General features: G+C 47.6%; 2 protein-coding genes across 7 annotated transcripts in view; both read right to left on the bottom strand.

Moving 5' to 3' along the window:
• Positions 1-11,154, bottom strand: part of NRDC (nardilysin convertase) — a 100,536-nt gene extending 89,382 nt beyond the window's left edge. Inside the window, exons 1-2 of one of the 6 annotated variants that reach the window (XM_029229108.1) lie at positions 10,974-11,137; positions 2,111-2,284 (exon numbers count right to left, since the gene is read on the bottom strand). Coding sequence is in view for 4 of the 6 variants with exons in the window: in XM_029229103.1 (XP_029084936.1) it covers positions 1,173-1,516 (344 nt within the window). In the remaining 2 variants the exon portion in view is untranslated. Of the gene's footprint in view, positions 1-1,172; positions 1,983-2,110; positions 2,285-10,973 lie in introns of those variants that run through there. The other 5 variants (XM_029229104.1, XM_029229109.1, XM_029229103.1 and 2 more) reach the window with 5 other exon arrangements.
• Positions 11,155-11,177: 23 nt separating this feature from the next.
• LOC114897977 (heat shock 70 kDa protein 12B-like) lies at positions 11,178-13,956 on the bottom strand. Its single transcript, XM_029227005.1, is given in 4 exon segments — positions 11,178-11,854; positions 12,432-13,418; positions 13,421-13,569; positions 13,673-13,956. Coding segments are annotated over 4 exon segments (2,097 nt in total).
• Between the last annotated feature and the right edge of the window lie 482 nt (positions 13,957-14,438).

Raw genomic sequence — 14,438 nt, 5'->3', positions numbered from 1 at the left:
AAGAACAGTACAAAGAGTTGTGTACTGTTAATCTCTAGATGTGGAGTGAAAGAAGAATTTAGGCCTGTCTTCAATTTAGGGCTAAAACACTTCCTTCTAGACCTTAGTTTCAGTCACCTGTCTTTTGCGGGTGGTGGGGAGTGAAAAAGATTAAGGCTAAGGTTCTTTCCTGCTCTAACAATGTAGGGGCATACAACAAATTTAACCTAGAATCCTTCAGCTTTCAACTCAGTAAGAACTTTATAAAAATCAGTAAATTGTGCAGGGCATTTGGTGTCAGATGGACAGGGTTCAAACCAGCTCTGTTATTATTCAGCTGTATAATTCTGAACAAGAAGCAGACTCTCTGGATCTCAATTTCCTCAGCCTTTAAAATGAAGTTAGACAATATGCTCTCTCCTTAAAATACATTACAGTCATGACGTCCTATGGAATAAGTTACCTGTGAAGATAATATTTAGGTGGGGATTGAGCCACCAGTTATCAGAGATGTTTAGAGGATTATGGCATAAACCAAAAGTTGAGAATTTCAGGATTAGAAGAAACCTTACAAGTAAGTCTTCTATGACTCAGTTGAGATTCAAGTCCTCTCTAACACATTCTTGTAAGAGTTCACCCAACCATTCTAGCAATGAGAAACAACCCATGGAAATAAGTCACTTCATCACAGGCCAACTCTGATGCCTAAATTCTTTTACTGAAACCACACGATCCTCTAGTAACTTCCACCCATTAGTTTTACCCCTCTTTCAACTACAGGCACCTCAAGTATTTGTGGATAGTGATGATATGCCCCTTAATATCCTCTCCAAAATTAAAATCCCCAGCCCCTTCACCCTTTCCTCATAACAGAATACCAAGACTCCCTGACCATCCAGCCTGCCATCCTCAGGAAAACCTCCACTCTTGCTTTAGCGAATGTCATAACTACTCGAACAACCCTTCCCGTTCTGACATCCTGATTCCTGGTTGGACCCAAGATCTGCCCCTCGTCGAGCTGACACCACACAGATGCCCCTAACTGCCCTTGCCACTTCCATCCAAGGAAGCTTCTGGGGTGGGAAGTGTGCCCCTGGTTGCTCCTTCGGAAGATTAGGAGACGAGAAGGGACCACAGCGGGAACAGAGAGGCCGCCCCCTGCTCTCCTCCCCGGTCCAAGCCTCCTCCCTCACCGGTATTGCTTGGGATCGCTGGGAGACTTGACGATCTCAGGGTCTCCGACATTACTGACAGGCCCCCTCCGTCCCTCCTCCTCAGATTCATCGGCTCCCAGACGAGCAACCCGGCCGCTCTCGCCCAAATCCTGTCCATTGGGCTGCAGGTCAGGGCAGCTGCAGGTGGACTTCGCCTTGTTCCTTCCAGGCATGGTCAGAATAGGAAAAGGTCTGGCAGCCGCCGAGTCTTCGCACCGACCCCGCGCTTCAATTCTCCACAGCGCCGCGAGCTCCCGTCCGGCCTCACACCACAACTTCCTCCTGGTGGCACAGACTGCAGCAACCGTGACTCTCCTCAGCATTCACCACCAAGCCGGAGCAAGTGGCATCCCGCTCGCCAAGACCCACCTCCTGCTCCAGCTGCTCCTCCTCCTCAGCGTTCCAGAGGCGGTAGCGGCCGGTGGTGGTGCTGCCGCAGCCGGCGGGGGGACAGGCCTGAACCCCTCCCCCAACCCGGTCTCCCTCACGCCAACTTCCCTCATCCCCACGCCCTCCTGGCCGTCGATGACGCAATTGATTCTAGCCAATAATAAGGCAAGACACCAGTCACGCGCACGTAATCAACCAATGGGAACAGGGAATAAAAAGAACCAACGAGCGCGGGCCGAATTCTCGGAGCACCCAGCGAGCTCTTCGAAACCAGGGGTGGGCGGGGCGAGGAAGAAGAGGCGGAGAGAGTGGCACGGAGGACGACGGGAGAAGGGCGCCAGAAAGGTTGCGCAGAGTTTATGACCGAAGCGGGAAGGTGGTTTGAGGAAGTGGTTGAATAGCGCTTCGGGGCTCAGAGGAAAATATTCCCCTGAGGAGAAAACCGATAGGCGAGTGGAGAAAATTAATTCCCAAGCCTTTTTTTTTTCCCCACTCGTGTCATATTTTGCTCATCCTGCCCCTCAAACCTGGGGTGGAGACTGTGGCCGTGACTCAGCACGTAAAAAGCAGAACGCCGGAAGTATTTTTCTGCCGCCGGATGGAAGCTGCGCTTGAGTGGAGCTGAGCTGAACGCCAAAAGCAGCAGTTTTGATTCTCCGCCTTGTGGCCTGCTAGACCTTCGTGCTGTTCGCCCTCAGGGCCTAAGAAAGTTTAAGAGACAGGTGTAGATGTGTTCAGTCTTGCACGTGAAAAGATTTTTTAGCTCCCCCTCAGACTGGAGTCCACAGCCTCAAGTTAGCCAACTTTTATTGAGCAGCCACCTCGTGTCAGGCTGCTACCCTCAAGTCCTTTTCCCAAAGTTTTTTCTGCTTTCAGTGGCCTTTGGTGGGCAAAAGGTGATTGAAACAGACATACTTGAAAATAAAAAGCAGCTGACATACATACAATATGTCTTATTAACCATGGGATGAGGGTTCCTAGCGCATAAAAGGAGTAAATATGAATGAGTGAATGGAGAAACACTTGAAGAAAGGAGATTTATTGTTGATCGTTATAAGTCTTTAAATTTTTCTAGGCTTCCCCAACTCCAGACACAGGGGATACAATCATGAACAAAACAAAAAAACTTGTCTTCTTGGAACTTGCATTCAAAGGGGAAAAAACACAATAAAGACATTTTTTTAAAAGTGTAAGCTATGACAATGAATAACGCAGGATAGGAGAGGAGAGTAAGGAGCTGGGAAGGAGAAATGCAACGATTCAGGCAGGAGGTGAAACCTGAGAGGGCAGCAGATGAGATAAATTCATTGAAAAATATCGTTCAAATATCCCAGTTTGTTTTCAAGAACCTATCAATTTTTAAACTAAGCAATTCCACTAGATTGCCCTCCTTCAGAGCAGTGTATTTTCTTTATTACCAGTCCCTAACATAGCTTCCCAGCGCATTGTAAAACAGTAATGTTTGTTGTTGAATAAATACCTGAAGTGACATGACTATTCTGGTTTTTTTTTTTTAACTCTCCAAAGCAATAACACATTACAAGTAATGATTCCCAAAATTGGGTTCACCTCTTGGTGGGTGTCTAGCCAAAAGACACAACTAAGCCAAAGATAGGGAGAAGGAAGGATTAATTACCTGCAGCAAGTAAGGAAAATACTGGGGATCTTTCCTAAAGCAGTGTCTCCCTGAACAGCAAAACTGGGGAAGTCTTAAGCTAAGGGAACATGCATATTCATGAAGGGATTTGGGTGGTGTATGCATACACATGCAGGGGCTTGAGCAGCGGCAAATTCAACAGTGAATTGGGGCAAAGTTTGACAAAGTCCAACCTTTAGTAGATTGAAGTCATAAGGGTCAGAAAAGGTCAACATGATCATTCCTTAGATTCCTACCAGTCTGAGGTCTTAGCATGTAGTTAGCATTCTCCAACAGGGTGTAGGAGGTTAGTTCCTGTAGAACAACTCCAAGATATGTATCAGATTAATACTCGTCCCTTGAGGAGGAACTAGCACTCTTTTATCACTGAACTATTGTTTCTTGACCTTTTCGTCTGTTCCTGCATTCCTTTGTTCCCTTAAGATCATTAATTACTGAGACCTGCTCAAGGGCAAGCATTGTGGCCAGGCTTAGATCACAAAATGGCTTAATCCAAAATGGCTTCTCTTGTGTCAAAAAAACTATATCTGGTTCTTTTCCTCTGAGGACTCCCTACCCTATCTGCTTACCGTAAGGAATCTTCAAATTCAGCCAACAATTGGTATTTTCTGACTAGAAACAAAGAGAGGCCACATCCTAAAGTGTGACCGTCAGTTTTTCCCTTTATAAAGAGGCCTCTGAATCTTACAGGTCACCAGACTATTGAAATAGGGCTTCCCTGGTGGCGCAGTGGTTAAGAATCTGCCTGCCAATACAAGGGACACAGGTTCAAGCCCTGGCCCAGGAAGATCCCACGTGCCACGGAGCAGCTAAGCCTGTGGCCACAACTACAGAGCCTGAGCTCTAGAGCCTGCAAGCCACAACTACTGAGCCCACGTGCCACAACTACTGAAGCCTGCATGCCTAGAGCCCGTGCTCCGCAACAAGAGAAGCCACGACAATGAGAAGCCCGCACACTGCAAGGAAGAGTAGCGCCTGCTCACCGCAACTAGAGAAAGCCCGTGCACAGCAATGAAGACCCAACACAGCCAAAAATAAATAAATAAATAAATTTATAAAAAAAGGAATATAACAGCACTCTGTAATTAGGCATTCATTTATTCATTCAACCAACAAATTTAGCGCCTAACATGTGCCAGACACTGGGAATAGAGTAATGGATAAGAAAATTTCCTGTTCTCTTGGAGCTTATAAGCAAACTAGTTGGAGAGATATTAAACAAGCATGCAAATTTTTAGATTTATCATTGTGAATAGTTTTTGAAAGAGGGACCTAGTTTGGTCAGAGAGCTTCTCTAACGAGACAGTTAGGCATCCATTTGGAAAATGTATAAGAATTGGTATAGGAATGTATAGGAATAGACTTGTTCAAAAGCTCTGAGAAAGCAAGTCTAATATGGCTAAACTATAGTAATCTGGGAGCAAAGGAGAAGTGAGTCAGTGGTCAAGATTATACAGAACCTTCCTAAGAGTAAAAAGAAGTCATTGCCTTGTCTATTTTGTGTGTAGCTGGATTCCTAGCTTCTAGAATAGTGTCTGGCATATTAAAGGTACTCAGTAAATAATGGTTGAACAAATAAAACAGGAAGACATTATCACAGGTGTTTTCCAAGTAGATCACTCTGGCTGATGTGTGAAAAATAGTTTGGGGGTCAGGTGGGGGGAGGCCAAGACAAAGAAAGAAAAGAGAGAGCACTTAGGAGGGTATTAAAGTGATATAGACACTAGAAAATGATGGCTCGGATTTGAGGAGTAATAGAGATACATGTACACAGATATGTCATATATTCAGGAGGTAGAATTGACTGGTTTGGGGTAGTAACTGATTCAATGTGGAAGAAGGGAGAGGTGTCACTCCCTTGTGTCTAGTTTTCTGGGTGAATAGATGATGGTGCCAGTATCTCAGTAAACAAGACATTTTGAAAGAGGAGCAGGTTTGGGAGGAGAAAAGCCTAAGCTCAGTTTTGGATATGTTATGTTTGAGTCATTTGTGAACCATACAAAAGGAGGATCAGGTCTGGAGCTCAGAAGAGAGGCCTAAATTGGAGATGTCAATTTGACGTTTATGGGCTTCTAGGTGGTAACCAAAGCCTTTTGAATAAAATCACCTACGCTCATTGTGAAGAGAAAAAGCTCAGGAACCAAACTTTGAGAAGCTTATAGAAGAGGAAGAACTCCCAAAAGAGACTGAGAAGGAACTACCAGAATGGTAAGAGGAAAACCATAAGAATGTAATATCACAGGAAAATTTTCTCTTTGATGCTTGGCCCAATACAATTCTGACCCCATAGCAGATGTCAAAGGTGTCAGATTAGATGTGTAAAATGTGAGAACTAGCAAGGGATCACAGGAGTACTTTAATCTGGTCTCTTCAGCTATAAAGAGAAATACCTATCCAGAGAGGTGAAGCTCACAAGTAACCCGTGGCACAGCCAGGACTCCCAAACCAGGAGTGTTATTTTCCCATTTTAAATAATTTAGAAATTTGCCATCTTCCATTTGAGTATTCATAATTATTGTGAAGAATATTCCTCAGAGAAAACAGATAAATTAAGCTATTGCCATTTTACAGGAAACTGAGATATTTGAAGGTTAAAAAGATCTTAAGAGCCCCAAGAAAGATAAGAAGCACAGACTATAACTTTTAGCCTTATTTCTCCAGGCTCTCCTAGAGTGTTTAAGTGCTTTTTTCTAATGTGGCCTCTCCCGTTGCGGAGCACAGGCTCCGGACGCGCAGGCTCAGCGGCCATGGCTCACGGGGCTAGCCGCTCTACGGCACGTGGGATCTTCCCGGACCGGGGGACGAACCCATGTCCCCTGCATCAGCAAGCGGACTCTCAACCACTGCGCCACCAGGGAAGCCCACTCCTTCCCATTTTTACCTTAAGGATTTCTCTCCCGGGAATTCCCTGGTGGTCCAGTGATTACGGCTCCACGCTCTCATTGCTGAGGGCCTGGGTTCGATCCCTGGTCTGAACCCTGATCGGGGAACTAAAATCTCACAAACTGTGTGGTGCAGCCAACTGTCCTGTCAGGTCTGGTGACCCTTCTCTCCCTATTTTTTTCTGATGAGGTCAGAAATCATGAAAATTAAGCACATCTCATTTTTATGTTTGATGCCTGCTTCAGAAAGTTATTTTAGTCAATGCAATGGCTGTCTGCCTCCCAGAGGGACAAATCTGCGCCTTACTCCTAAACATTCAAAGGTAAATTGTTTTATTCACCCCATTACCCACCTTTATAGTTGAGATTCAGGATAATCAGAAATGTGGAATGTTGATTCTAGGGTGAGTAGATTGGGAGTGCTGTGAGCCTCAAACCTAAAGTTATCTATCTTACTTTAGTGTCTAAAATTCCCCCATTAGTGATTCATTGTCCTCTTTAGAACTCCTCTTAAATGCCAATAATATCCTTGAAAGGAGTAAAAAACTAGCACCATTTTGTGAATGGATTTGCTTTTATTTCCCCCTTTTTGAAGCACACTGTGGGCAACTTGAGATCACCATGAACCCAGGTGATAAAGAGGTTGCTAAATGTGAGAGGAAAGGCACAGAAAGAGGAGGTGGGTAACAAGAGAAATACTATTTACTTTACAATTCTGTCCTGGGCCCATGCTCTAAGCAATTATACTTTTGGAGCTCTAGTTATTAGTGTCCTGCCCACTGATGGCTCTCCACATTTGGTAGCTTTGTATCTAGGTCAAGAAGTAGGCATGTTCTTATGGAGTCTTCTGTTGTGAGACTAAATGTGTGCACAACATACCAAAGAATTTGTGTGATGATAAAAATAGTTTTCTATTGTACTATAAGCATACTTCTAGAAAGAATTTAGTGTTCAAACGTCAAAATAAATTGAGTGACTTTAAAAAATACTTTATGTCAAATGAAAGTTATTCTATCACAAATCCAGCCAAGAGCTCCTCAACTCTCATCTAAAGATACAGATTTTGGGCATAGGAGGGAGGCCAGGGAGATCAGGAGAGGCCCTCCCAGACCAGAGGAGCAAGAGAGGAGAGGAGGGCATTTGCCCCACCCACTTGAGCCCAGGAAGCCTTCTGGGCTCCCAGGTGAGGTCCCCTGCCCTCTGAGACCAGGGGTGAGGGGCACACCTGGGCCCCTTCTGTTCCTTGAGCCTAAGCCCCACCCCCCACAGCCCCCAGGGCCTTTTCCAGCCCTGTGGGTCCTGAGCATTGGCCCCACCCACTGCCCAAACCTCATCCTTGCTTAGGCCCCGCCCTCCACAGCCAAGGCCTTTTCCCCCCACCTTTTTTCTTCTTTTTCCCTCCTCCTCTTTTTTACTATTGTGGTACTGATGTACCTTCCGATTGTTGATTCATATATTTTTTTAATTAATTAATTAATTTGTTTATTTATGTATGTATATATGTATGTATGGCTACACTGGGTCTTCATTGCTGCTCGTGGGCTTTCTCCAGTTCCAGTGAGCAGGGTCCACTCTTCGTTGCAGCACGTGGGCTTCTCATTGCGGTGGCTTCTCTTGTTGTGGAACACAGGCTCTAGGAGCGTGGGCTTCAGTACTTGTGGCACACAGGCTCAGTAGTTGTGGCTCATGGGCTCTAGAGCACAGGCTCAGTAGTTGTGGCACACAGGCCCAGCCACTCCATGGCACGTGGGATCTTCCCACACCAGGGCTCAAATCCATGTGCCCTGCACTGGCAGGCGGATTCTTAACCACTGCGTCACCAGGGAAGCCCCATCTATATTTTTATTTTTATATTCTTTCTAACATATCTGTTAGTTTCATAGTCTAATTTTATTTTTTACTTTGTTATTGTTCTTTTTTTTTGGCCACCCCATGCGGCTTGCAGGATCTTGGTTCATGAGCCCAGGGTCAGGCCAAAGCTCCTGCGGTGGGAGCTCTGAGTCCAAACCACTGGACTAGCAGAGAACCTCAGACCCCAGGGAATATTCATCAGAGTGAAGTCTCACAGAGTTCCTCATCTCAGCACCAAGACCCAGCTGTACCCAAGAGCCTACAAACTCCAGTGTTGGAAGCCTCAGGCCAAACAACCAGTAAGACAGGAACACAATCCCACTCATCAAAAAAAAAAAAAAAAATTAGATGGCAAAAAAATATGTCACAGATGAAGGAGCAAGATAGAAACCTACAAGACCAAATAAATGAAAAGGAAATAGGCAGTCTACCTGAAAAAGAATTCAGAGTAATGATAGTAAAGATGATCCCAAATCTTGGAAAGCGAATGGAGGCATGGATTGAGAAAATACAAGAAATGTTTAACAAAGATCTAGAAAAACTAAAGAACAAACAAACAGAGATGAACAACACAATAACTGAAATGAAAAATACACTAGAAGGAATCAATATCAGAATAACTGAGGCAGAAGAACAAATAAGTGAGCTAGAAGACAGAATGGTGGAAATATCTGCTGAGGAGCAGAATAAAGAAAAAAGAATGAAAAGAATTGCAGACAATCTCAGAGACTTCTGGGACAACACTAAATGCACTAACATTCAAATTATAGGGGTCCCAGAAGAAGAAGAGTAAAAGAAAGGGTCTGAGAAGATATTTGAAGAGATTATAGTTGAAAACTTCCCTAACATGGGAAAGGAAATAGTCACCCAAGTCCAGGAAGCACAGAGAATCTCATACAGGATAAAACACACCAAGACACATATTAATCAAACTAACACAAATTAAATTCAAAGAAGAAATATTAAAAGCAGCAAGGGAAAAACAAAAAAAACATACAAAGGAGGGCTTCCCTGGTGGCGTAGTGGTTGAGAGTCCGCCTGCCTATGCAGGAGACAAGGGTTCGTGCCCCGGTCCGGGAAGATCCCACATGCCACGGAGCGGCTAGGCCCGTGAGCCATGGCCGCTGAGCCTGCGTGTCCGGAGCCTGTGCTCTGCAATGGAAGAGGCCACAACAGTGAGAGGCCTGCGTACCGCAAAAAAAAACAAAAACAAAAACCTACAAAGGAATCCCCACAAGGTTATCAGCTGATTTTTCAGTGGAAACTCTGCACGCCAGAAGGGAGTGGCAGGACATATTTAAAATGATAAAAGAGGAAAACCTACAACCAAGATTACTCTACCAGCAAGGATCTCATTCAGATTCGATGGAGAAGTCAAGAGCTTTTCAGACAAGCAAAACTGAAGAGAATTCACCACCACCAAACCAGCTTTAAAACAAATGCTAAAGAAGCTTCTCTAAGCAGGAAACACAAGAGAAGAAAAAGACCCACAAAAACAAACCAAAAACAATTAAGAAAATAGTAATAGGAACATACATATCGATAATAACCTGGAATGTAAATGGATTAAATGCCCCAACCAAAAGACACAGACTGGATGAATGGATATAAAAACAAGACCCATATATATGCTGTCTAAAAAAGACCCACTTCAGACCTAGGGACACATACAGACTGAAAGTGAGGGGATGGAAAAAGATATTCCATGCAAATGGAAATCAAAAGAAAGCTGGAGTAGCAAAACTTGTATCAGATAAAATAGACTTTAAAATAAAGACTGTTACAATAGATAAGGAGGGACACTACATAATGATCAAAGGATCAATCCAAGAAGAAGATAAAACAATTTTGTATGTTTATGCACCTAACATAGGAGCACCTCAATACATAAGGCAAATGCTAACAACCATGAAAGGAGAAATCGACAGTAACACTTTAACACCCCACTTACACCGATGGACAGATCATCCAAAAAGAAAATTCATAAGGAAACACAAGCTTTAAATGACACAATAGACCAGATAGATCTTATTGATATTTATAGAATATTCCTCCCAAAAGTGGCAGAACACACTTTCTTCTCAAGTGCACACGGAACATTCTCCAGGATAGATCACATCTTGGGTCACAAATCAAGCCTCAGAAAATTTAAGAAAATTGAAATCATATTAAGCATATCTTCTGAGCACAACAGTATGAGACTGGAAATCAATTCCAGGAAAAAAAATGGTAAAAAACACAATACATGGAGGCTAAACAGTGTGCTACTAAATAACCAAGAGATCACTGAAGAAATCAAAGAAGAAATTTTAAAAATACATAGAAAATAGTGACAACGAACACACGATGACCCAAAACCTATGGGACGCAGCAAAAGCAGTTCTTTTTTTTTTTTTTTTTCACCTTGAGCATAAATGCTTTATTGTCACCTTAGGGTTCTCAGGTAGGTGGGGCTGTTGCACATCATGGGAGGGCAGGTACACTGAGCTGATGGCAGAGCTGCGACCAGTGCTCTCTCTGTCCTCCCTACCCTCCCCCCACTCCGTGGCTCGATGGAGTGCAAGTGGGTCATTCATAGGCTGCCCCTGGGGCCTTCTCAGATAGAAAGGAAAGGGGCCCCCGACATGTGCCCCCACACCCCCTCATAAGTGCCTTGCCCTGTACCCTTCTCCTCATAGTCTGCTACTGCTGTTTCTACAATTAACATTCATACTTGGGTGGTCAGTACCACACCGAGGAAGGTCTTACTACCCCTGTCCTTTTCCTGTCAGCTTCCAGTCCTTGTCCTGTCTGGCTCCCTAAACAGGCTGAGCCAGTCAGTCAGTGCACTCTGCCTTTCAGGCCCAGGCCCTGCACAACCTCCTTCCTCTTGCTACCCCACCCGCAGCTGCACCCCCACCCCCACACTCCCATCCCGGACCCCAGTCCAGACCAGGGCTCAAGTCTTACGGTGCATTCTGCTTTCAGGATCACGTGCTCCCTGTGGGCACACCGTCTTACCTCTTTTAAGTCTCCTTGACCTCAGTCCTTGGCAGGGCCCTTCAGCCTTCCAGTCAGCGGACCGGGGCCCAATCCCAAAGCCAGAGTTTCTGGATATGTCCCCACCCATCCTCCTGCGACCTCACCTCCCAGGGCAGGATGGCGGGGAATGGGGCCGGTTGGTCCGCCTCAGCCCGCTCCCCAGGCCCTGGGCCAAAAGAGAGTTCAGCGGGGCAGAGGGGGGCTGGCACTGCGCCCCCAATTGGAAAGAAAGTCGATGGCGGCGCGCACGGAGCGATTGGTGCTGACGTCGACGGCAGTGACCTGAATCTCAGTGTCGCCAAACTGCATGGCAGTACGGATCTCGCGGCGGCTAGGGGGCGCGCCAGCGGCATGGGGGCCTCCCTCGGCGGGCTCGAGCTCTAGACTGAGCTCGCCGCACTTGCGCAAGCCCGGGCGCGCGTCCTGGGCGGCGCAGCAGTACAGGTTGATGAGCACGCACCGCTGGCCTGGGCGCGCCGGGCAGTAGCTGCGCAGCACGTCCTCGCCCAGGGCCACCGACTGCTCGGCGGCCACGAAGCGCTCGAACACATCGGTGCACCAGCGGCGGCCGCCGCGAACCAGCAGCTTGTCGGGCGGGTGGCGCCCAGCCACGAAGCGGTTGAGCACGTCCACGCCGTACGTGAGCGGCGAGCGGCGCACCCGAACCACGCCCGGAGCCTGCCCGAAGAACACCGCGCCCTTTAGGATGGCGAGGCCCACGTCGTGCGGAACCACCACGCGGAGGCCGCGGGTGCCCAGTGCTGCCTGCACCGCGTGCTGCAGCACTGCCGACTCTGAGAAGCTGCCCACCAGGAACAGCAGCTTCACGCCCTGCACTTCGGGGCGCGCCAGCAGCGCCTCTGCGGTACAGGAGTGGAGGGTGGGGGTAAGGAGGAGGGACGTGGAGTGGGCCACTGAGGCCACCACTGCGCAGCCACTGGCGCCTCTCCTCTGCCCGCCTGTATCCTCGGGCAACCAGAAACTAGTCATTTCACTATAAAACGGTAGCCTGGTTCCCATAAAGGAAAACACCGGGCACTTTCATGAGGGCCCCTGGCAATCTTTATGGGCTCTGCTTCCCCACCACACCATTGAGGGCTTGAGATAAGGGTTTGCATTTACACATATTAAATGCCTACTATGTGCACGACATTGCACTCACTCTCTAGATACTTCAGCTCATTTAAATCCCTGTGATAACAGTTTGGGGGACCTAATACTATCACCCTATTTGGGGAAACATGCACCAGAGGTTCTTTAACCTGGCAAGACTGCATATCTTCCCGCCACACTGCATCCTCCAGGTATTCCAGATGATTCTGGGTCTCATTCCAGTGTATGGATATGGGGAGGTTTCCAGGCACTAACAGGGTAACATATTCCCGCATCTGGGTATGTATGTTGAGGTGAATGAAGGACCCAGGCACAGGTGCTCACCTATGTGCTGGATGATCCCGCTGACCGTGGGCTGAAAGAGGTTGTTCATGGCCTCACAAGACATCCTGAGCATCCCCTGTGAGGACCACTTCACGAAGTTCGCGCTGCTCCTGCGCAGGGCTGTCTCCACGTTGTAGCCTCGCTGCTTGCGGTAGAAGTCAATAACCGAGAAGGGCAGCGAGATGTTGAGCGCCCCCGCACGGTGTGGGCCTGCGGTGCGTTTGCAGGCCTCAAAGGCTATAGTCAGATCCACCCAGGCTGCGGGGCTTTGCGTTTTGAAGGTGCTGATGAAGTCCTCGCCGAAGATGCGGCTCAGCAGCTGCTCGAAGGCCAGGTCCACGCCCACCGCGCCACAGGGGCCACCAGATGCCTTGTAGAGCTCCTTGAGGGTGCCATGGGGCTGCTCCAACTGAGGCACGGTAAGGTCCACCGTGCCTACCCCACAGTCTGCCACCACGTAGCGGTCTCCTGCTTGCATCTCAGCCCACAGTTCTCCGACACCCGATTCCACCAGGAACGTGCGGCTGTGGCGGGACCTTCGAAGCTGCTCTCGGGCCTGACGGAAGCTGGGATCAATGGAGTGGCTCTCGCCCAGGCACCCACTGCCTGGAGCTCGGCTGCTCAGGTCCACGAGCTGGTGCAGACGCAGCTTGCGGCAGTAGACAGAGGCGGCCTCAGGCTCCAGGGCGATGAGTAATTGCTCTGCATCCTCTCTTGACACCAGTCCGGCCAAGTAGGCAGCCTCTCGCATGAACTGCTTAGCTGGCTGTTTCCAGATGGCCGGCACTGTCAACACCCAGCACACAGTGTCCTTCTCTGGCAGCGATGGGCACTGGTCCCTCAGCTCCTGAAGGGCATGCTCCTTGAAGAAGCGCAAGGCATGGGCGAACACCTCCAGGGCAGGCATTTTCTTTCCATTTACCGCTTCTAGCTGGGTCTTCAAGATGAGATCAGTGGCACTGTGGATCTTCATCTTGAACTTCTCAAGTAGAGCCAGTCACGAGCCTCCTCAGGGTCCAGATCGTGGTAGTAATCACGGGCTGTATAGCCAAAACTGTGAAAGGCACCCTCTGGGGTCAGCAGCAGGCAGGTGGGGGTCTTCCGGTGGGCCACACCTGGGTCCCCGCCCTCCCATTTCCTTTTAGGGTTCTTGTGAATATGGTGCTTGGCATCCACTTAAATCTCCATAAACGTTGCTCATGGGATCCTCTCTATCCATGGGGCCATGGGTCCCATCCGACATCCTCAGCTCCTGCTCCCTCATCATGTGGATGGCCTCAGGGTCACTGGCAAAGCTGAAGGCATAGCTACTGGATGTGGTGCCGAAGTCAATGGCCACTACCACAGAGAAGGGGGCCTGCTGGGGGGCTCGGGCCTCAGGCTTTGGAGACTGTGAGGGTGTGAGGGGGGCAATGCCACAGATTTCCTGGGTCCTTGGGGAGCCGGGTGGGCTGGGCACTGGAGACTGCTCTGGGCTGGAGCTGCTGTACAGCACCTGCAGGCCCATCTCTGGGACAGCCAGCATCTTTGTAGGCCCTGTGGCTCTGCCCTGCCGACAGCTCGACCTGTGTCCAGACGCCTGGATCCTGGGCCCAAAGCCAGTGGGGCCCAAAAGCAGTTCTAAGAGGGAAGTTTATAGCAATTCAATCTCAACTCAAGAAACCAGAAAAATCTCAAATAAACGATCTAACCCTACACTTAAAACAACTAGAGAAAGAAGAACAAAAAAACCCCAAAGTCAGTAGAAGGAAAGTAAGCATAAAGATCAGAGCAGAAATAAATGAAATAGAAATGAAGAAAACAATAGCAAAGATCAATAAAACTAAAAGCTGGTTCTTTGAGAAGATAAATAAAATTGATGAACCCTTAGCCAGACTCATCAAAAAAAAAAAAAAAAAGGGAGAGGTTGAAAATCAATAAAATTAGAAATGAAAGGAGAAATCACAACTGACACTGCAGAAATACAAAGGATTGTAAGAATCTACTACAAACAACTCTATGCCAATT

The sequence above is a fragment of the Monodon monoceros genome, unplaced genomic scaffold (assembly GCF_005190385.1).
Source record: "Monodon monoceros isolate NGI ecotype Baffin Bay Population unplaced genomic scaffold, NGI_Narwhal_1 Super_Scaffold_18, whole genome shotgun sequence".
Lineage (NCBI taxonomy): Eukaryota > Metazoa > Chordata > Mammalia > Artiodactyla > Monodontidae > Monodon > Monodon monoceros.
Note: the sequence above shows the minus strand (reverse complement) of the source record. Positions and strands in the feature narration are given on the sequence as shown.